The sequence below is a fragment of the Pseudophryne corroboree genome, chromosome 5 (assembly GCF_028390025.1).
Source record: "Pseudophryne corroboree isolate aPseCor3 chromosome 5, aPseCor3.hap2, whole genome shotgun sequence".
Taxonomy (NCBI): Eukaryota; Metazoa; Chordata; class Amphibia; order Anura; family Myobatrachidae; genus Pseudophryne; species Pseudophryne corroboree.
This window is the reverse complement of record NC_086448.1, coordinates 19,077,374-19,099,851: the sequence shown is the minus strand read 5'-3', so window position 1 is coordinate 19,099,851 and position 22,478 is coordinate 19,077,374. Positions and strand designations below refer to the sequence as shown.

The 22,478-nt window shown below is 49.8% G+C and overlaps 2 protein-coding genes across 2 annotated transcripts in view; both read left to right on the top strand.

Moving 5' to 3' along the window:
* Positions 1-22,478, top strand: part of ARHGAP39 (Rho GTPase activating protein 39) — a 549,832-nt gene that overhangs the window by 454,755 nt on the left and 72,599 nt on the right. Inside the window, exon 8 of the mRNA XM_063921120.1 lies at positions 11,456-11,504. Within this exon, the coding sequence (XP_063777190.1) occupies positions 11,456-11,469 (14 nt within the window). The 3' untranslated portion in view covers positions 11,470-11,504. The remainder of the gene's footprint in view (positions 1-11,455; positions 11,505-22,478) is intronic.
* Positions 7,206-22,478, top strand: part of C5H8orf82 (chromosome 5 C8orf82 homolog) — an 89,351-nt gene continuing 74,078 nt past the window's right edge. Inside the window, exons 1-2 of the mRNA XM_063921122.1 lie at positions 7,206-7,521; positions 11,456-11,504. Coding sequence (XP_063777192.1) covers positions 7,369-7,521; positions 11,456-11,504 — 202 coding nt within the window. The 5' untranslated portion in view covers positions 7,206-7,368. The remainder of the gene's footprint in view (positions 7,522-11,455; positions 11,505-22,478) is intronic.

Sequence of the window (22,478 nt, the reverse complement as noted above, 5' to 3'; positions counted from 1 at the left end):
TAAACATAATCTGCATCACACATAATGCAGCCTAAGAAATGTTACATCAAACTGTTGTTACACGAAACCCACTAGTTTGCATTTGTAAAACACAATCTGATTAACATGTTCCTGTCTCTCTAACATCTCCATGCAAACCCAGTTCACTCAATATTCAGAGAAGACAGCAACAAATCCTTTCACCTGCATGTGTCTATAAAGTTACACAGAGACACATCTCAATCTCAAAGAAATGGCTTGTCCATACACCCCTTTCCAGGTGCCAGGGTCATCAGCATCTCAATTCCTAGGTGAGAAGCTTCCAAGCCATTTGTCCTCAAACGTAAATGCATTTTAAAACCAACACAGCTTACACATTCCTTCTAAGTGCTGGCATTTGCTGCAATGTAAATGTGCAATCTTACAACTGTGCCTATTGCCTTAAATATAACATTGGTGAAAACACAGTATTAAATATATTCTTAAATACCCGGTGCCTAGCACCCACACTATATTTAAAGATGGCGCTTAGCACCAGTGCACAGTTTTAAAGTGGCGCCAAGCGCCCATTGTCCTGTTAAGGGCGCCGGGCACTAGGGGTTAACCCCTTCAGTGCCGCACGTGTGGCTGGTTGGTCTCTCCGGCCACAGGTTACTATTCCACAATGTTTGTGGTACCGAAACCGGACGGTTCGGTGAGACCCATCTTAAATTTAAAATCCTTGCACACATATATCAAAAGATTCAAGTTCAAGATGGAATCGCTCAGGGCGGTTATTGCGAGCCTGGACGAGGGGGATTACATGGTCTCCCTGGACATCAAGGATGCTTACCTGCATGTCCCCATTTACCCTCCTCACCAGGAGTACCTCAGGTTTGTGGTACAGGACTGTCACTATCAGTTCCAGACGCTGCCATTTGGGTTATCCACGGCACCGAGGGTCTTTACCAAGGTAATGGCCGAAATGATGATACTCCTTCGGAAGAGGGGGGTTTTAATTATCCCGTACTTGGACGATCTCCTGATAAAGGCGAGGTCCAAGGAACAGTTGTTAGTGGGGGTAGCACTTTCTCGGGAAGTGCTGCAGCAGCACGGCTGGATTCTCAATATCCCAAAGTCACAGCTGGTCCCGACAACACGTCTTCTGTTCCTGGGAATGATTCTGGACACAGACCAGAAAAAAGTGTTTCTTCCAGTGGAGAAAGCCGAGGAGTTGTCATCTCTAGTCAGAAACCTCCTAAAACCAGGACAGGTGTCGGTACATCAATGCACGCGAGTCCTGGGAAAAATGGTAGCTTCGTACGAAGCAATCCCGTTCGGAAGGTTCCACGCAAGGATTTTCCAGTGGGACCTGTTGGACAAGTGGTCCGGATCGCATCTTCAGATGCAGCAGCGGATAACCCTGTCGACAAGGACCAGGGTGTCTCTACTGTGGTGGCTGCAGAGGGCTCATCTTCTAGAGGGCCGCAGATTCGGAATACAGGACTGGGTCCTGGTGACTACGGATGCCAGCCTTCGGGGCTGGGGAGCAGTCAACCAGGGAAGAAATTTCCAAGGGCTGTGGTCAAATCAGGAGATTTCACTACACACAAATATCCTGGAGCTAAGAGCCATTTACAATGCCCTAAGCCAAGCAAAACTCCTGCTTCAAAACAAACCGGTACTGATCCAATCAGACAACATCACGGCGGTCGCCCATGTAAACAGACAGGGCGGCACAAGAAGCAGGAGGGCAATGGCAGAAGCCACAAGGATTCTCCGATGGGCGGAAAATCACGTGCTAGCACTGTCAGCAGTGTTCATTCCGGGTGTGGACAACTGGGAAGCAGACTTCCTCAGCAGACACGACCTTCACCCGGGAGAGTGGGGACTTCATCCAGAAGTTTTCCAGGGATCAGTACTAAATGCTGGTGGTCGGAATCCCGGCGGTCGAAATACCGACACCGGAATCCCGACCACACAATCCCGACAGGGGTGGCGAGCGGAACGCAGCCCCTTGTGGGCTCGCTGCGCTCGCCACGCTGCGGGCACGGTGCCTTGCTACGCTCGGCACACTATTATATTCTCCCTCTATGGGTGTCGTGGACACCCACGGAGGGAGAATATGTCGGGATTGCGGCGGTCGGGATTCCGGCGTCGGTATTTCGACCGCCGGGATTCCGTCCGGCGGCATCTTGACCGGATCCCGTTTTCCAATTGATTGTAAACCGGTGGGAAAGACCACAGGTGGATATGATGGCGTCCCGCCTCAACAAAAAGCTAAAAAGGTATTGCGCCAGGTCAAGAGACCCTCAGGCGATAGCTGTGGACGCTCTAGTGACACCGTGGGTGTACCAGTCGGTTTACGTGTTTCCCCCTCTACCTCTTATTCCCAAGGTGCTGAGAATAATACGAAGAGGAGGAATGAGAACTATACTCGTGGTTCCGGACTGGCCAAGAAGAACTTGGTACCCGGACCTTCAAGAGATGCTCTCAGAGGACCCATGGCCTCTACCGCTACGGCGGGACCTGCTGCAGCAGGGGCCCTGCCTGTTCCAAGACTTACCGCGACTGCGTTTGACGGCATGGCGGTTGAACGCCGGATCCTGAAGGAAAAAGGTATTCCGGAGGAAGTCATCCCTACCCTGATTAAGGCCAGGAAGGATGTCACTGCAAACCACTATCACCGCATTTGGCGGAAGTATGTGGCTTGGTGTGAGGCCAGGAAGGCCCCAACGGAGGAATTTCAACTGGGTCGATTCCTGCATTTCCTGCAAGCAGGGGTGACGATGGGCCTCAAATTGGGGTCCATTAAGGTCCAGATTTCGGCTCTGTCGATTTTCTTTCAAAAGGAACTGGCTTAATTGCCTGAAGTTCAGACTTTTGTCAAGGGAGTTCTGCATATTCAGCCTCCTTACGTGCCTCCAGTGGCACCTTGGGATCTCAATGTGGTTTTGGAGTTCCTGAAATCACATTGGTTTGAGCCACTTAAAACCGTGGATTTGAAATATCTCACGTGGAAAGTGGTCATGCTGTTGGCCCTGGCTTCGGCCAGGCGTGTATCAGAATTGGCGGCTTTGTCTTGTAAAAGCCCTTATCTGATTTTCCATATGGATAGGGCAGAGCTGAGGACTCGTCCTCAGTTTCTCCCGAAGGTGGTATCAGCTTTTCACTTGAACCAACCTATTGTGGGCCTGCGGCTACTAGGGACTTGGAGGATTCCAAGTTACTGGACGTAGTCAGGGCCCTGAAAATTTATGTTTCCAGGACGGCTGGAGTCAGGAAAACTGACTCGCTGTTTATCCTGTATGCACCCAACAAGCTGGGTGCTCCTGCTTCTAAGCAGACTATTGCGCGCTGGATTTGTAGCACTATTCAGCTTGCGCATTCTGCGGTAGGACTACCGCAGCCTAAATCAGTAAAAGCCCATTCCACAAGGAAGGTGGGCTCATCTTGGGCGGCTGCCCGAGGGGTCTCGGCACTGCAATTTTGCCGAGCGGCTACTTGGTCAGGGTCTAACACTTTTGCTAAGTTTTACAAGTTTGACACCCTGGCTGAGGAGGACCTTGAGTTTGCTCATTCGGTGCTGCATAGTCATCCGCACTCTCCCGCCTGTTTGGGAGCTTTGGTATAATCCCCATGGTCCTTACGGAGTCCCCAGCATCCACTAGGACGTCATAGAAAATAAGAATTTACTCACCGGTAATTCTATTTCTCGTAGTCCGTAGTGGATGCTGGGCGCCCATCCCAAGTGCGGATTGTCTGCAATACTTGTAAATAGTTATTGTTAACAAATCGGGTTATTGTTGAGAGCCATCTGTTCAGAGGCTCCGTTGTTATCATACTGTTAACCGGGGTTCATATCACGAGTTGTACGGTGTGATTGGTGTGGCTGGTATGAGTCTTACCCGGGATTCAAAATCCTTCCTTGTTGTGTCAGCTCTTCCGGGCACACTATCTTAACTGAGGTCTGGAGGAGGGTCATAGGGGGAGGAGCCAGTGCACACCAGATAGTCCTGAATCTTTCTTTACTTGTGCCCAGTCTCCTGGGGAGCCGTCTGTTCCCCATGGTCCTTACGGAGTCCCCAGCATCCACTACGGACTACGAGAAATAGAATTACCGGTGAGTAAATTCTTATTTTATAGAGTTGGTGTTTTTCCGTGATACACAATGTGCACTTTTTGATGGGTTTGTTTCTGATGTTTTGCACGTTTGGAAACCGATCCGCCTAACCAATCTGATCATGAACTATCCCGGCAATCGCTCTTTCTGCATTTTTATCTTCAGCCAAATATGTCCATTTGTTTCTCGCTTACATGGGAAAGTTTAATGGCTAAACTTGGAGATGAGGAAACTGATAGCTCTATCCCTACAACCGAAGCGACCGTCCACAACCTCAGTTGTATCTACTGGCCAGCTGCTTCACTTAAGTGCCCTACACACTTAAAGATTATCTGTCCAATCTTTCTGGTTGGAACAAAAATCTGGTAATGTATGGGAGCAAATGACAATTGACCATTTGCTCTCAAACACTGGACAACAGACAAAAATGGACTTTCAAACAAATTGGTTAAGTTTGTTTTGTTACAACAATTGATCTTAACAATCCATTTTCTGGATTTTGGGAGCAAATGGTTGATTGTCATTTGCTCCCAGACATTGCCAGATTTTCTTTCCAATTAGACAGATTGGACAGATAATCTTTAAATCTGCAGGGCCCTTTACAGGCAGTTTGCTCCGTTCACAATTTAGTTGACTAGGAAACCACTAAAAAGTTCCTACCGGATGTTTTAGTAAGACATGAAAACAGATTTATTGCCAAATAGGAGAAAAACACCACATGCAAAAAAATCATCTTTCAGGTTATTTTTCTAAATGACGAGCCTGAATATTGTGGCTGGACACCTCTTCCCAAGTCTGCTTTATCATTTCCACACCCTCCCAGCCCGAGAGGTCCCTCAGTAACTTCATGTGGAATAGGGAATAGAAGCCCCCAGGCTATCTCAGGCAATACTTACAACAAAACTATGCACAGGAATGAGGTTTTCATGTATGGAAAGTGACCACGAACTTTGCCACTCACCCCCACCTGCTTGGGTATGAAAGTAAAATTCTGGGCCCTACACAAACGTTACAGCCTATACTACTGCACCTCTGCTCAACACTTACGTTTTAAGATATAGGATATGTGCACCATAAACAGTGCACCCTTTCTACAGCTTGCACCTTGATTACCTCCATATAGAACACCCTGAGCTTGCCTCCAGGTCTCACCTTGCATTCTTGGGCCAAATCATACTTGCCTACCTGACCCTCTCCATGAGGGAGAAAATGCTCTGTTCCTGGACTTTCCTGGTAATGTATGATTGCCATCACCTGTGGTGAGCTAGGTAATTGATAAGAAAGGTGTTTCACCACAGGTGATGGCAATCATACATTACCAGGAAAGTCCAGGAACAGAGCATTTTCTCCCTCATGGAGAGGGTCAGGTAGGCAAGTATGGGCCAAATTGAGCCCCCCTAAATTCCATTGTGCAAATAGTCCAGTATGTCCAGACTCAGAGTGCAACACGTAAGGCACTGAGAGGACCAGTGTGGGCCCTGTATTGCTGACTACTAACCCCCTTTGCCAGTACCTACTCCACTATTGGACTCCTCTTTCCTCTACTATGCAAGGCCTACATAGGTACCATCTAATATCCTGGTGTCTGCAGGAGGCCTTATAGCCGGATGCAGGGATCTGAACTTCTCTTGTTACTCTTAAATCTCAAATATGGTTTGCTGCACGCATGGAAGAGACAAATAACACATGTGCATGACAGACCATATAGTCACCCTGTTATGGATCGCTGGGGTTTTCTTGTTTGTGTTTTTATAATTGATATTTTTTTATTATTAAAAGTGGATATGGATATATGAATACAGAATTGGGGGGGGGGGGGGGGGGTGGTATACACATATATGGAGAGCATATTAGCACAATTGTGGGGCAAATGGCATACTGGTAGCAATGATACATGCCCAACGTTCAGGAGACTAGCCAGTACGGAACACCAATATCAGGAGGGTTTCCCAATGTTCCACATTCCACCAGACTGAGGAAGGGAGGGGGAGTAAAGCTTGTCGCTATATGATGGAATGGGGCTGAATGCGGTGAAGAGTTCCAGGTGCCCCATGGCGATGATATCCATGCCAGCTGAGCCCCGTCACTGATGGTGAGGAGGCGACAGAGGATCACTCACATCCCACATTTTCTATCTGACGGCTCCTATGGACCTTCCTCTCCACAGTGGGTGAGAGTTCAGCAATGGAGGATGCGCCAATCCGGACTATTACCAGACTTCCCATACCATTCCTTTACACCGGGACGCTCATGGATTACACAGGCTCTGTGGCTGATTAAAACCAGGTGAAATGCAGGCTTGACGTCAGCCAGCCCCAGAACCTGTGTAATTCATGTGTCCCGGGATAGTATGGGAAGCCTATTACATACTTGTCACACGGTGGGATCTCCTGTGGATATAATGGAAGAAGAGCTATTCCAGGGGTTACAGCTACAACATCCATTCCCCGCACCAGCAGGTTTTATAAAGGAGAGACAGCGGTGGGTACTAGGGCGCAAGGTGCAACCAGGGAGATTGCTGGTATGTCAGGCAGAGATAGCCAGTATGATGCCAGGAGAAGGTATTTATTCTGTCTCAGTTATTGTGCCGGATTGTACAAACTGGAAACAAGAAAGAGGCGCTCTAATATCTTACAGGTAGGTAACTAGTGTAGGTTCCCGTAGTCCTCAGTGTCAGGCATGGTGTACTGTTCTGAACCCGCTCAGTAAAGTATTTCATAGGGCCATTTTTTTAAACCCATTCCTGCACCACATGTTGCATTCCCAATGGTGCCATGGCATAATGCCGCTGTGGTGCCAGCTGTGGGTAGGGTGTGGTACAGCAGCTGCTGCCTTGATGCACTGGGTCAGGGGTGACATTGGTGACTGCAGGGTGTAAGTGCCAGGGTGCCCGTGTGGGTCACTCAGTGTGCCCGGAACCTGTGTCGCCAGCTGTGGGTAGGGCGTGGTACAGCAGCTGCTGGCTTGGTGCACTGGGTCAGTGGTGACATTGGTGACTGCAGGGTGTAAGTGCCAGGGTGCCCGTGTGGGTCACTCAGTGTGCCCGGAACCTGTGTCGCCAGCTGTGGGTAGGGCGTGGTACAGCAGCTGCTGGCTTGGTGCACTGGGTCAGGGGTGACATTGGTGACTGCAGGGTGTAGGTGCCAGGGTGCCCGTGTGGGTCACTCAGTGCGCCCGGAACCTATCTTCGGGGCACATGTTTCCCCCGGGACACAGAGAGCAGAGAACCCGTTTCTATAGAAACCGCACGGCCTACCAACCATTAGAATCCCCGGTCTTTCCTAACCATGGCTTTCCCAGCGCTGCTCCGAGGGCCCCGCCACCTCCTCTCCCCCGGCCGCCTGGCCCAGCTCTCCCGCCGGTGCCTCAGCTACGTGCAGGGTCAGAGCCCGGAGCCCCGGGTGCGGGAGTACTTCTATTACATCGACCACCAGGGGCAGGTGAGACCCGCAAGGCGGCACTCATCTCCGGCTACGGGGGCCCAGTGTAATGTGCAGCAGGGCAGGGGCCCCAGTGTGATGAGGGCAGTGAGCGGGTTAGGGCCCCAGTGTGATGAGGGCAGTGAGCGAGTTAGGGCCCCAGTGTGATGAGGGCAGGGGCCCCACCCAGTCTGATGAGTCAGTGGACCGATGAGGGCACTGAGCAGGGGTTCCGGTATGAATGGTCGACCATGTTATGGTCGACAGTCATTAGGTCGACCACTACTGGTTGACATGGACACATGGTCGACACATGAAAATGGTCGACACATGCAAAGGTCAACATGAGTTTTTTTGGTGTCGTTTTTTGCGTAAAGTGACTGGGAACCCCAATTAGTGCACCGCGTTCACTCGCCATGCTTCGGGCATGGTGCCTTCGCTTCGCTCGGCGCAGATTACCGTTCCAATTGTAGTCCCCGTGGATCGTAAAGTATGAAAAAGTTCCCCAAAAGAAAAAAAAGTTAAAAAACTCATGTCGACCTTTTCATGTGTCGACCATTTTCATGTGTCGACCATGTGTCCATGTCGACTGTCAATGTCGACCAATAGTGGTCGACCTAATGACTGTCGACCATAACATGGTCGACCATCTGAACGGATACTCTGAGCAGTGTAGGGGCCCCAGTGTGATGAGGGCAGTGAGCAAGGTAGGGGCCCCAGTGTGATGAGGGCAGTGAGCAGGGTAGGGGCCCCAGTGTGATGAGGGCAGTGAGCAGGGTAGGGGCCCCAGTGTGATAAGGGCAGTGAGCAGGGTAGGGTCCCCAGTGTGATGAGGGCAGTGAGCAGGGTAGGGGCCCCAGTGTGATGAGGGCAGTGAACAGGGTAGGGGCCCCAGTGTGATGAGGGAAGTGAGCAGGGTAGGGGCCCCAGTGTGATGAGGACAGGGGCCCCAGTGTGGTGAGGGCAGTGAGCAGGGCAGGGGCCCCAGTGTGATAAGGACAGTGAGCAGGGTAGGGGCCCCAGTGTGGTGAGGGCAGTGAGCAGGGCAGGGGCCCCAGTGTGATAAGGACAGTGAGCAGGGTAGGGGCCCCAGTGTGATGAGGGCAGTGAGCTGGGCAGGATCCCCAGTGTGATGAGGGCAGTGAGCTGGGCAGGGGCCCCAGTGTGATGAGGGCAGTGAGCTGGGCAGGGGCCCCAGTGTGATGAGGGCAGTGAGCAGGGCAGGGTCCCCAGTGTGATGAGGGCAGTGAGCAGGGCAGGGTCCCCAGTGTGATGAGGGCAGTGAGCAGGGCAGGGTCCCCAGTGTGATGAGGGCAGTGAGCAGGGCAGGGTCCCCAGTGTGATGAGGGCAGTGAGCAGGGCAGGGTCCCCAGTGTGATGAGGGCAGTGAGCAGGGCAGGGTCCCCAGTGTGATGAGGGCAGTGAGCTGGGCAGGGGCCCCAGTGTGATGAGGGCAGTGAGCAGGGCAGGGGCCCCAGTGTGATGAGGGCAGTGAGCAGGGCAGGGTCCCCAGTGTGATGAGGGCAGTGAGCAGGACAGGGTCCCCAGTGTGATGAGGGCAGTGAGCAGGGCAGGGTCCCCAGTGTGATGAGGGCAGTGAGCAGGGCAGGGTCCCCAGTGTGATGAGGGCAGTGAGCAGGGCAGGGTCCCCAGTGTGATGAGGGCAGTGAGCAGGGCAGGGTCCCCAGTGTGATGAGGGCAGTGAGCTGGGCAGGGGCCCCAGTGTGATGAGGGCAGTGAGCAGGGCAGGGGCCCCAGTGTGATGAGGGCAGTGGGGATCCGGTCTTTAGGTCGACATGCGTTTTGCACGTTTTTTTTTTCTTTTCATTTTTTGAACATTTTAATACTTTACGATCCACGTGGACTACGTTTGGGAACGGTAACCTGTGCACCAAGCACCTTGCTCGAAGCATGCGCGGGGACACGGTGCACTAATTGGGGTTCCTGGTCACTGTACGGAGAAAACGACACCAAAAGAAGTAAAAAAAAACTCATGTCGACCTAGAGGCCCTGTCGACCTAAGTCTAATCTACCTAACATACCACACCCGTGTAAATCATAGGTGTCCCAGATTGAAGGGATATTATGGTCACCCTACTGCGGGCCCCTGTATTCCGTTACCTCTCCGTACTGCGGGCCCCCTGTATCCCTTGTTACCTCTCCGTACTGCGGGCCCTCTGTATTCCCTGTTACCTCTCCGTACTGCGGGCCCCCTGTATTCCCTGTTACCTCTCCGTACTGCGGGCCCCCTGTATTCCCTGTTACCTCTCCGTACTGCGGGCCCTCTGTATTCCCAGTTACCTCTCAGTACTGCGGGCCCCCTGTATTCCCAGTTACCCCTCTGACACTATGTAACGTGTTCCCTGTTACCCCTCTGACACTATGTAACGTGTTCCCTGTTACCCCTCTGGCACTATGTAACGTGTTCCCTGTTACCCCTCTGGCACTATGTAACGTGTTCCCTGTTACCCCTCTGGCACTATGTAACGTGTTCTCTGTTACCCCTCTGGCACTATGTAACGTGTTCCCTGTTACCCCTCTGACACTATGTAACGTGTTCCCTGTTACCCCTCTGGCACTATGTAACGTGTTCCCTGTTACCCCTCTGACACTATGTAACGTGTTCTCTGTTACCCCTCTGGCACTATGTAACGTGTTCCCTGTTACCCCTCTGGCACTATGTAACGTGTTCTCTGTTACCCCTCTGACACTATGTAACGTGTTCCCTGTTACCCCTCTGACACTATGTAACGTGTTCCCTGTTACCCCTCTGGCACTATGTAACGTGTTCCCTGTCACCCCTCTGACACTATGTAACGTGTTCTCTGTTACCCCTCTGACACTATGTAACGTGTTCCCTGTTACCCCTCTGACACTATGTAACGTGTTCCCTGTTACCCCTCTGACACTACGTAACGTGTTCCCTGTTACCCCTCTGGCACTATGTAACGTGTTCTCTGTTACCCCTCTGACACTACGTAACGTGTTCCCTGTTACCCCTCTGACACTATGTAACGTGTTCCCTGTTACCCCTCTGGCACTATGTAACGTGTTCCCTGTTACCCCTCTGACACTATGTAACGTGTTCCCTGTTACCCCTCTGGCACTATGTAACGTGTTCCCTGTTACCCCTCTGGCACTATGTAACGTGTTCCCTGTTACCCCTCTGGCACTATGTAACGTGTTCCCAGTTACCCCTCTGACACTATGTAACGTGTTCCCTGTTACCCCTCTGGCACTATGTAACGTGTTCCCTGTTACCCCTCTGGCACTATGTAACGTGTTCTCTGTTACCCCTCTGGCACTATGTAACGTGTTCCCTGTTACCCCTCTGGCACTATGTAACGTGTTCTCTGTTACCCCTCTGACACTATGTAACGTGTTCCCAGTTACCCCTCTGACACTATGTAACGTGTTCCCTGTTACCCCTCTGGCACTATGTAACGTGTTCCCTGTTACCCCTCTGGCACTATGTAACGTGTTCTCTGTTACCCCTCTGGCACTATGTAACGTGTTCCCTGTTACCCCTCTGGCACTATGTAACGTGTTCTCTGTTACTCCTCTGACACTATGTAACGTGTTCCCTGTTACCCCTCTGACACTATGTAACGTGTTCTCTGTTACCCCTCTGACACTATGTAACGTGTTCCCTGTTACCCCTCTGACACTATGTAACGTGTTCCCTGTTACCCCTCTGGCACTATGTAACGTGTTCTCTGTTACCCCTCTGGCACTATGTAACGTGTTCCCTGTTACCCCTCTGGCACTATGTAACGTGTTCTCTGTTACCCCTCTGACACTATGTAACGTGTTCCCTGTTACCCCTCTGACACTATGTAACGTGTTCTCTGTTACCCCTCTGACACTATGTAACGTGTTCCCTGTTACCCCTCTGACACTATGTAACGTGTTCCCTGTTACCCCTCTGGCACTAAGCTGGTGTTTTGTTTTTCAGCTTTTTCTAGATGATATGAAAGTGAAGAATTTCATCACCTGCTTTAAAGGTAACGTGCGATAGCGTCGCGTTCTGTCATGTGTGAGAATAGCAGCGGCCCGGGCTGAGGGCACCGGTCAGGCCCTATATCCAGTGGCGGATCTCATGCGGGGAATGGAACGCGTCTCTTACTGTGAGGTGCGCAGTAGTTTTGCTGTGGACCTACCGGCTCACCTCTTGTGTAGTTATTGCTTGTGTTGCCCTTGGCAGTGCCAGGCTCAGCGATGCCATCTCTCTGTCTGTCAGTAGTGTGTGTGAGCTCAGTATCTGCCCGTGCCCGGGGTTCTCATGCCCCGCACGTTACATCACTGCGACACACAGACAGACATGTTTGTGTATTTATTAGCGGTATAGCTGTGTCATTAGAATAACAGCGGATGGCAGCCTATAACAGTGGATGTGTCCCCTCTGCCATCCTTTCTGCCTTCGCACCCTTTTGTGCAGAGATACTAGAAGTGGAGACGTTTCCCATAGTAACCAATTAGATTCTACTTAACATTTCTCTAGCACGTTCTAGAAGGTAATAGCTAGAATCCGATCTCCGCTTCTATAAGCCCGCACCTTAGTATATATGCTCCTAGGACCTCAGATAATCACCGTCATAAAATTGTTTCTAAGAGGATCTCAAACCTAAAGCTTGATACAAGTGGTTGAACTTGAGATCAGATTTCCATTTGCAGAATAGTTCTTAGAGCCTGGTCCCTTATGTCCTTCTTCTTGCAGAGGTTCTGGACGTTTGTTTTTAGTACATATCCAGGTGAGGAGTGAGGTGTTACTGGGTTGTTGCTTGAAATAAAGAGATTTGTCTTATTATACATGAATTTATTGCCTTGTGCGTATACGTATTGCCAGATAAAAATAGATCAGACACATTAATTATATGTCTTGTATATGGCAGAAAATTCCACAAGATTACATACACCTTAAATAATGTGGATAATCCCTTTAAAAATTTGGGAGTTCTGGGTGACGCCTTACAGATCACCCTGCACACCCCATACTATTCTCCTAGTGAGTCTTACTGTAGCTGTCGGTGTACCATACAATACAACACACACAGTGTGTGCCCCTGGGTCAAGAGGGGCCCAAACCACATATCCTACAAACAGAACAGACCCACGTCAGTCAATGGGGTGCCCAACCTTCCTGCTTCCTTCCCCCTTCCACCTCATGTGATCTGTCAGCGGGGCCGTTTTTCAGGTGATGTCTACAAAAAAATTCTGTGTCAGATCCTTTGGTATCTCCTGCAAATGCGTCCTACAGAAGGTAGGGTTGAACCGCGGAGGGGGCACAATACACCCTGACACCTCAGGTCTTACTACACCTATGCCAGCAGTATTCAGCGATATGTGTCTGTTCTTATCAAAGTAACTCCAGGACAATCAGAAATCCAGCAATGTGCCCAGGACTTTTTCCATCATTAATCTGATTGTGAATAAACAGCTAGTATTTATTGTGTGTATATACACACACACACACACACACACACACACACACACACACACACACACACACACACACACACACACACACGTTGAGTATCCCTTATCCAAAATTCTAAATCCCTCATTTTTTGTTCCCATACTGAGATAGTGATGCATATATATGTATTTTATATTATATATCTAGATGTACACATAATATATATGTCATTATCTCAGTAGGGGACCCAAAAATGTGGGATTTAGAATTCTGGATAAGGGATACTCAATATACCAATCCAGTTTCTGAACCTTTACATACATTCCAGTGTTTGCCCTGTGATCTATACGAGTCCATACAGGATTAGTCAGCATATAATATAGCACATCATTGTCTAGTGGCTCTGGGTTTGGTGCCGGGGACAGATGAGTGTCACTCACTGTGTCTCCTAGATTGTAAGCTTTACTGACAAGCTCTCTCTGATTGACTGCTTCTGCACTGTAGTCATATGTACACATTTATCACCCTGAATGTACTGCAGTTTCAAATATGTATCAGCTGTATTAGTAATGGATAATAAAGTAATAAAAATGTACAAATATAGAAATATCAACTGTATTGTGCAGTTCCTGATTTATCCACAAGATGTCACTAAAGTACTTGCAGAAACGGAGGCAGTCCTAATAAGCAGTCATTTCAATTCTACATTTTCAGCGTCTCTCCTCAGTCCTCATTTATTAAAGGGTAATTCTGCCCCATACCAAATGATATTTCTCTAACGTCCTAGAGGATGCTGGGGACTCCGTAAGGACCATGGGGAATAGACTGGCTCCGCAGGAGATAGGGCACTTTAAGAAAGACTTTAGGATTCTGGGTGTGCACTGGCTCCTCCCTCTATGCCCCTACTCCAGACCTCAGTTTTAGACTGTGCCCAGAGGAGAATGGGTGCACTGCAGGGAGCTCTCCTGAGTTTCCTGCTTAGAAAGCATTTTTGTTAGGATTTTTTCTCTTTTTCAGGGAGCACTGCTGGCAACAGGCTCCCTGTATCGAGGGACTGAGGAGAGAGGAGCAGACCTACTTAAATGTTAGGCTCTGCTTCCTCGGCTACTGGACACCATTAGCTCCAGAGGGAATGAACACAGGTTCGTCCTGGGCGTTCACCCCAGAGCCGCCCCGCCGTTCTCCTCACAGAGCCAGAAGAAACGAAGACAGAAGACGTCTCAGGCGGCAGAAGCCTTCGGTGCTTCACAGAGGTAACGCACAGCACTGCAGCTGTGCGTCATTGCTCCGCTACACCTCACACACTCCAGTCACTGTAAGGGTGCAGGGCGCCCTGGGCAGCAATAAAACACCTCTCCTATGGCAAAAGTATATATACATGTACAGGTGGGCACTGTACATGTATATAAAAGAGGCCCCGCCATTTTTTAATAAGTTTGAGCGGGATAGAAGCCTGCCGCCGAGGGGGCGGGGCTTCTCCCGCAGCACTCACCAGCGCCATTTTCTCTACACAGCACCGCTATAAGGAAGCTCCCCGGACTCTCCCCTGCTTGACACACGGTGAAAGGGGGTTTTAAAGTAGAGGGGGGGGGGGGCACATTATTGGCGTTTATACACTACAGCAGCGCTACTGGGTAAACATTCTGTGTTTTTCTCCAGGGACATATAGCGCTGGGGTGTGTGCTGGCATACTCTCTCTCTGTCTCTCCAAAGGGCCTCAAGGGGAGCCTGTCTTCAGAAAAGAGATTCCCTGTGTGTGTGTGTGAAGTATGTCGGTACGTGTGTGTCGACATGTTTGACGAGGAATGCTCACCTAAGGAGGAGGGGGAGTGCATGATGGTCAGGTCGCCGTCGGCAACGCCGACACCGGACTGGGTGGATATGTGGAATATCTTGAATGCAAATGTAAATTTACTGCATAACTGATTTGACAAGGCTGAAGCTAGGGATCAGTCAGGTAGTCGGACCATGCCTGTCCCTGTGGCACCAGGACCTTCGGAGTCTCAAAAACGCACCATATCCCAGATCACTGACACAGATACCGATACAGAGACTGACTCTAGTGTCAACTATGAGGATTCAAAATTACAGCCAAAGGTGGCGAAAGGTATTTGTTGCATGATTATGGCCATTAAAGAGGTTTTGCATATCACTGAGGAACCCCCGGTCCCTGACACGAGGGTGCACATGTATAAAGGGAAAAAGCCTGAGGTCACTTTTCCGTCCTCATTTGAACTAAGCGACTTGTGCGAAAAGGCTTGGGAATCTCCGGATAGGAGACTACAAGTTCCCAAAAGGATTCTTATGGCGTATCCCTTTCCACAAAAGGACAGGATACGATTAGAATCTTTGCCGAAGGTAGACAAGTCGCTGACACGCTTATCAAAGAAGGTGGCACTGCCTTCTCAGGATACAGCTTCCCTCAAGGATCCTGCTGATCGTAAGCAGGAGGTTACCATGAAGCACATTTACACACATTCCGGTACTATCGTTAGACCGGCTATGGCATCAGCCTGGGTGTGTAGTGCTATCGCGGCATGGACAGATTCCTTATCTACGGAACTTGAAACCCTAGATAAGGATTCCATTCAAATGACCCTAGAGCACAGGTTCTCAAACTCGGTCCTCAGGACCCCACACAGTGCATGTTTTGCAGGTCTCCTCACAGAATCACAAGTGAAATAATTAGCTCCACCTGTGGACCTTTTAAAATGTGTCAGTGAGTAATTAATACACCTGTGCGCCTGCTGGGTTACCTGCAAAACATGCACTGTGTGGGGTCCTGAGGACCGAGTTTGAGAACCACTGCCCTAGAGCATATCAAGGATGCTGCTTTATATATGAGGGATGCTCAAAGAGACATTTGTTTACTAAGCTCCAGAATAAATGCTATGTCTATTTCTGCTAGACGACTCCTGTGGACCCGACAGTGGACGGGGAATGCCGACTCAAAGCGGCATATGGAGTCGTTGCCTTACAAGGGGGAGGAGTTGTTTGGAGAAGGCATCTCGGACCTTGTCTCTACTGCTACGGCCGGTAAATCAAATTTCTCTATCGTCCTAGTGGATGCTGGGGTTCCTGAAAGGACCATGGGGAATAGCGGCTCCGCAGGAGACAGGGCACAAAAAGTAAAGCTTTAGGATCAGGTGGTGTGCACTGGCTCCTCCCCCTATGACCCTCCTCCAAGCCTCAGTTAGATTTTTGTGCCCGGCCGAGAAGGGTGCAATCTAGGTGGCTCTCCTAAAGAGCTGCTTAGAAAAGTTTAGCTTAGGTTTTTTATTTTACAGTGAGTCCTGCTGGCAACAGGATCACTGCAACGAGGGACTTAGGGGAGAAGAAGTGAACTCACCTGCGTGCAGGATGGATTGGCTTCTTTGGCTACTGGACATTAGCTCCAGAGGGACGATCACAGGTACAGCCTGGATGGTCACCGGAGCCTCGCCGCCGGCCCCCTTGCAGATGCTGAAACAAGAAGAAGGTCCAGAATCGGCGGCATGAAGACTCCTCAGTCTTCTTAAGGTAGCGCACAGCACTGCAGCTGTGTGCCATTTCCTCTCAGCACACTTCACACGGCAGTCACTGAGGGTGCAGGGCGCTGGGAGGGGGGCGCCCGGGGAGGCAATGAAAACCTATTTTTGGCTAAAAATACCTCACATATAGCCTCCGGGGGCTATATGGAGATATTTAACCCCTGCCAGAATCCGTTAAGAGCGGGAGACGAGGCCGCCGAAAAAGGGGCGGGGCCTATCTCCTCAGCACACAGCGCCATTTTCCCTCACAGAAAGGCTGGAGGGAAGGCTCCCAGGCTCTCCCCTGCACTGCACTACAGAAACAGGGTTAAAACAGAGAGGGGGGGGGCACTAATTTGGCGTTAGAAATATATAAAAAAGATGCTATAAGGGAAAACACTTATATAAGGTTGTCCCTATATAATTATAGCGTTTTTTGGTGTGTGCTGGCAAACTCTCCCTCTGTCTCTCCAAAGGGCTAGTGGGTCCTGTCCTCTATCAGAGCATTCCCTGTGTGTGTGCTGTGTGTCGGTACGTGTGTGTCGACATGTATGAGGACGATGTTGGTGAGGAGGCGGAGCAATTGCCTGTAATGGTGATGTCACTCTCTAGGGAGTCGACACCGGAATGGATGGCTTATTTAGGGAATTACGTGATAATGTCAACACGCGCCAAGGTCGGTTGACGACATGAGACGGCCGACAAACAATTAGTACCGGTCCAGACGTCTCAAAAACACCGTCAGGGGTTTTAAAACGCCCGTTTACTTTAGTCGGTCGACACAGACACAGACAGGGACACTGAATCCAGTGTCGACGGTGAATAAACAAACGTATTCCTTATTAGGGCCACACGTTAAGGGCAATGAAGGAGGTGTTACATATTTCTGATACTACAAGTACCACAAAAGAGGGTATTATGTGGGATGTGAAAAAACTACCGTAGTTTTTCCTGAATCAGATAAATTAAATGAAGTGTGTGATGATGCGTGGGTTCCCCCCGATAGAAAATATGGGCGGTATACCCTTTCCCGCCAGAAGTTAGGGCGCGTTGGGAAACACCCCTTAGGGTGGATAAGGCGCTCACACGCTTATCAGAACAAGTGGCGGTACCGTCTATAGATAGGGCCGTCCTCAAGGAGCCAGCTGACAGGAGGCTGGAAAAATATCATAAAAAGTATATACACACATACTGGTGTTATACTGCGACCAGCGATCGCCTCAGCCTGGATGTGCAGAGCTGGGGTGGCTTGGTCGGATTCACTGACTAAAAATATTGATACCCTTGACAGGGACAGTATTTTATTGACTATAGAGCATTTAAAGGATGCATTTCTATATATGCGAGATGCACAGAGGGATATTTGCACTCTGGCATCAAGAGTAAGTGCGATGTCCATATCTGCCAGAAGATGTTTATGGACACGACAGTGGTCAGGTGATGCAGATTCCAAACGGCACAAAGGTGTATTGCCGTATAAAGGAGGAGTTATTTGGGGTCGGTCCATCGGACCTGGTGGCCACGGCAACTGCTGGAAAATCCACCGTTTTTACCCTAAGTCACATCTCTGCAGAAAAAGACACCGTCTTTTCAGCTTCAGTCCTTTCGTCCCTATAAGATCATATCTGCCCAGGGATAGAGGAAAGGGAAGAAGACTGCAGCAGGCAGCCCATTCCCAGGAACAGAAGCGTTCCACCGCTTCTGACAAGCTCTCAGCATGACGCTGAGACCGTACAGGACCCCTGGATCCTACAAGTAGTATCCCAGGGGTACAGTTTGGAATGTCGAGACGTTTCCCCTGCGCAGGCTCCTGAAGTCTGCTTTACCAAGGTCTCCCTCCGACAAGGAGGCAGTATGGGAAACAATTCACGAGCTGTATTCCCAGCAGGTGATAATTAAATTACCCCTCCTACAACAAGAAAAGGGGTATTATTCCACACTATATTGTGGTACTGAAGCCAGAAGGCTAGGTGAGACCTATTCTAAATCTAAAAAAATTTGAACACTTACAAAGGTTCAAATCAAGATGGAGTCACTCAGAGCAGTGATAACGAACCGGGAAGAAGGGGACTATCTGGTGTCCCGAGACATCAGGGATGCTTACCTCCATGTCCCAAATTTGCCCTTATCACTAAGGGTACCTCAGGTTCGTGGTACAGAACTGTCACTATCAGTTTCAGACGCTGCCGTTTGGATTGTCCACGGCACCCCGGGTCTTTACCAAGGTAATGGCCGAAATGATGGTTCTTCTTCGAAGAAAAGGCGTCTTAATTATCCCTTACTTGGACGATCTCCTGATAAGGGCAAAGTCCAGGGAACAGTTGGAGGTCGGAGTAGCACTATCTCGGATACTGTTACAACAGCAGGGGTGGATTCTAAATATTCCAAAATCGCAGCTGATCCCGACAACAAGTCTCCTGTGCTTAGGGATGATTCTGGACACAGTCCAGAAAAAGGTGTTTCTCCCGGAAGAGAAAGCCAGGGAGTTATCCGAGCTAGTCAGGAACCTCCTAAAATCAGTGCATCATTGCACAAGGGCCATGGTAAAAAAATGGTGACTTCCTTCGAAGCAATTCCAGTCGGCAGATTTCATGCAAGAACTTTTCAGTGGGATCTGCTGGACAAATGGTCCGGATCGCATCTTCAGATGCATCAGCGGATAACCCTATATCCAAGGACAAGGGTGTCTCTCCTGTGGTGGTTACAGAGTGCTCATCTTCTAGAGGGCCGCAGATTCGGCATTCAGTTTTGGATGTTGGTGACCACGGAGGCCAGCCCGAGAGGCTGGGGAGCAGTCACACAAGGAAAAAAATTTCCAGGGAGTGTGATCAAGTCTGGAGACTTTTCTCCACATAAATATAGCTAAGGGTAAATTTATAATGCTCTAAGCTTAGCAAGACCTCTGCTTCAAGGTCAGCCGGTATTGATCCAGTGGGATAAAACATCACGGCAGTCGCCCACGTAAATAGACAGGGCGGCACAAGAAGCAGGAGGGCAGTGGCAAAAACTGCAAGGACTTTTCGCTGGGCGGAAAATCATGTGATAGCACTGTCAGCAGTGTTTCATTCCGGGAATGGAAACTGGGAAGCAGACTTCCTCAGTAGGCACGACCTCCACCCGGCAGAGTGGGAACTTCATGGGGAAGTTTTCCACATAACTGTAAACCGTTGGGAATTACCAAAGGTGGACATGATGGCGTCCCGTCTGAACAAAAAACGGGACAGGTATTGCGCCAGGTTAAGAGACCCTCAGGCAATAGCTGTGGACGTTCTGGTAACACCGTGGGTGTACCAGTCGGTGTATGTGTTCCATCCTCTGCTTTTCATACCTAAGGTACTGAGAATTATAAGACGTAGAGGAGTAAGAACTATACTCATGGCTCCGGATTGGCCAAGAAGGACTTGGTACCCGGAACTTCAAGAGATGCTCACAGAGGACTTATGGCCTCTGCCGCTAAGAAGGGACTTGTTTCAGCAAGTACCATGTCTGTTCCAAGACTTACCGCAGCTGCGTTTGACGGCATGGCGGTGGAACGCCGGATCCTAAGGGAAAAGGCATTCAGGAAGAGGTCATTCCTACCCTCGTCAAAGCCAGAAAGGAGGTGACCGTACAACATTATCACCACATGTGGCGAAAATATGTTGCGTGGTGTGAGGCCAGGAAGGCCCCACGAAGAAATTTCAACTCGGTCGATTCCTGCATTTCCTGCAAACAGGAGTGTCTATGGGCCTCAAATTGGGGTCCATTAAGGTCCAAATTTCGGCCCTGTCGATTTTTCTTCCAGAAAGAATTGGCTTCAGTTCCTGAAGTCCAGAAGTTTGTCAAGGGAGTATTGCATATACAACCCCCTTTTGTGCCTCCAGTGGCACTGTGGGATCTCAACGTAGTTCTGGGATTCCTCAAAACACATTGGTTTAAAACCAGTCAAATCTGTGGATTTGAAGCATCTCACATGAAAAGTGAACATGCTCTTGGACCTGGCCTGGACCAGGCGAGTGTCAAATTGGTGGTTTTTTTCTCAAAAAAGCCCATATCTGTTTGTCCATTCGGACAGGGCAGAGCTGCGGACTCGTCCCCAGTTCTCTCCCTAAGGTGGTGTCAGTGTTTCACCTGAACCAGCTTATTGTGGTGTCTTGCGCCTACTAGGGACTTGGAGGACTCCAAGTTGCTAGATGTGGTCAGGGCCCTGAAAATATAGGTTCCAGGACGGCTGGAGTCAGGAAAACTGACTTGCTGTTATCCTGTATGCACCCAACAAACTGGGTGCTCTTGCTTTTAAGCAGACTTTTGCTAGTTGGACGTGTAATACAATTCAGCTTGCACATTCTGTGGCAGGCCTGCCACAGCCAAAATATGTAAATGCCCATTCCACAAGGAAGGTGGGCTCATCTTGGGCGGCTGCCCGAGGGGTCTCGGCTTTACAACTTTGCCGAGCGGCTATTTAGTCAGGGGAAAACACGTTTGTAAAATCCTACAAATTTGATACCCTGGCTAAGGAGGACCTGGAGTTCTCTCATTCGGTGCTGCAGAGTCATCCGCACTCTCCCGCCCGTTTGGGAGCTTTGGTATAATCCCCATGGTCCTTTCAGGAACCCCAGCATCCACTAGGACGATAGAGAAAATAAGAATTTACTTACCGATAATTCTATTTCTCGGAGTCCGTAGTGGATGCTGGGCGCCCATCCCAAGTGCGGATTATCTGCATTACTTGTACATAGTTACAAAAATCGGGTTATTATTTGTTGTGAGCCATCTTTTCAGAGGCTCCGCTGTTATCATACTGTTAACTGGGTTCAGATCACAGGTTGTACAGTGTGATTGGTGTGGCTGGTATGAGTCTTACCCGGGATTCATAAATCCTGCCTTATTGTGTACGCTCGTCCGGGCACAGTATCCTAACTGAGGCTTGGAGGAGGGTCATAGGGGGAGGAGCCAGTGCACACCACCTGATCCTAAAGCTTTACTTTTTGTGCCCTGTCTCCTGCGGAGCCGCTATTCCCCATGGTCCTTTCAGGAACCCCAGCATCCACTACGGACTCCGAGAAATAGAATTATCGGTAAGTAAATTCTTATTTTATTACCTTATGTCCCCCCGCAGCATACTAAAAAGGCACATCATTATCAAATGCAGTCCTTTCGTTCCAATAAAAGCAAGAAGGTACGGGGATCGTCCTTCCTTGCCAGAGGAAAAGGCAAGGGAAAAAAGCTGCATACAGCTAGTTCCCAGGAGCAGAAGTCCTCCCCTACATCTGCAAAGTCCACCTCATGATGCTGGGGCTTCCCGGGGGGAGTCAGCTCAAGTGGGGGGCGCGTCTTCGGTTGTTCAGCCAGGTCTGGGTCACTCACAGGTGGATCCCTGGGCTATAGAGATTGTTTCTCAGGGATACAGGTTGGAATTCGAAGATGTGCCTCCTCGCCGTTTTTTCAAATCGGCTCTGCCGGCTTCCCCGTCAGAGAGGGAGCTAGTGTTGACTGCAATTCAATTGTATCTTCAACAGGTGATAGTCAAAGTTCCTCTTCTCCAGCAAGGAAAGGGGTATTACTCAACCCTGTTTGTGGTCCTGAAACCGGACGGTTCGGTCAGACCCATTTTGAATCTAAAATCCCTGAACTTGTACTTGGAAAAAAGTTCAAGTTCAAGATGGAATCGCTCAGAATGGTCATCGCCAGCCTGTAGGGGGGGGGGATTGGATGGTGTCCCTGGACATAAAGGATGCATACCTTCATGTTCCGATTTTCCCTCCTCATCAGGCGTTCCTGAGATTTGCAGTACAGGATTGTCATTACCAATTTCAGACGTTGCCGTTTGGGCTTTCCACAGCCCCGAGAATTTTCACCAAGGTAATGGCGGAAATGATGGTGCTCCTGCGCAAGCAGGGGGGTCTCAATTATCCCATACTTGGACGATCTCCTCACAAAGGCGAGATCTCGGGAGAAGTTGCTGGACAGCGTGTCGCTGTCGGTGAGGACGTTGCAGGGGCACGGCTGGATTCTCAATTTACCGAAGTCCCAGCTAGTCCCTACAACGCGCCTGACCTTTCTGGGTCTGATTC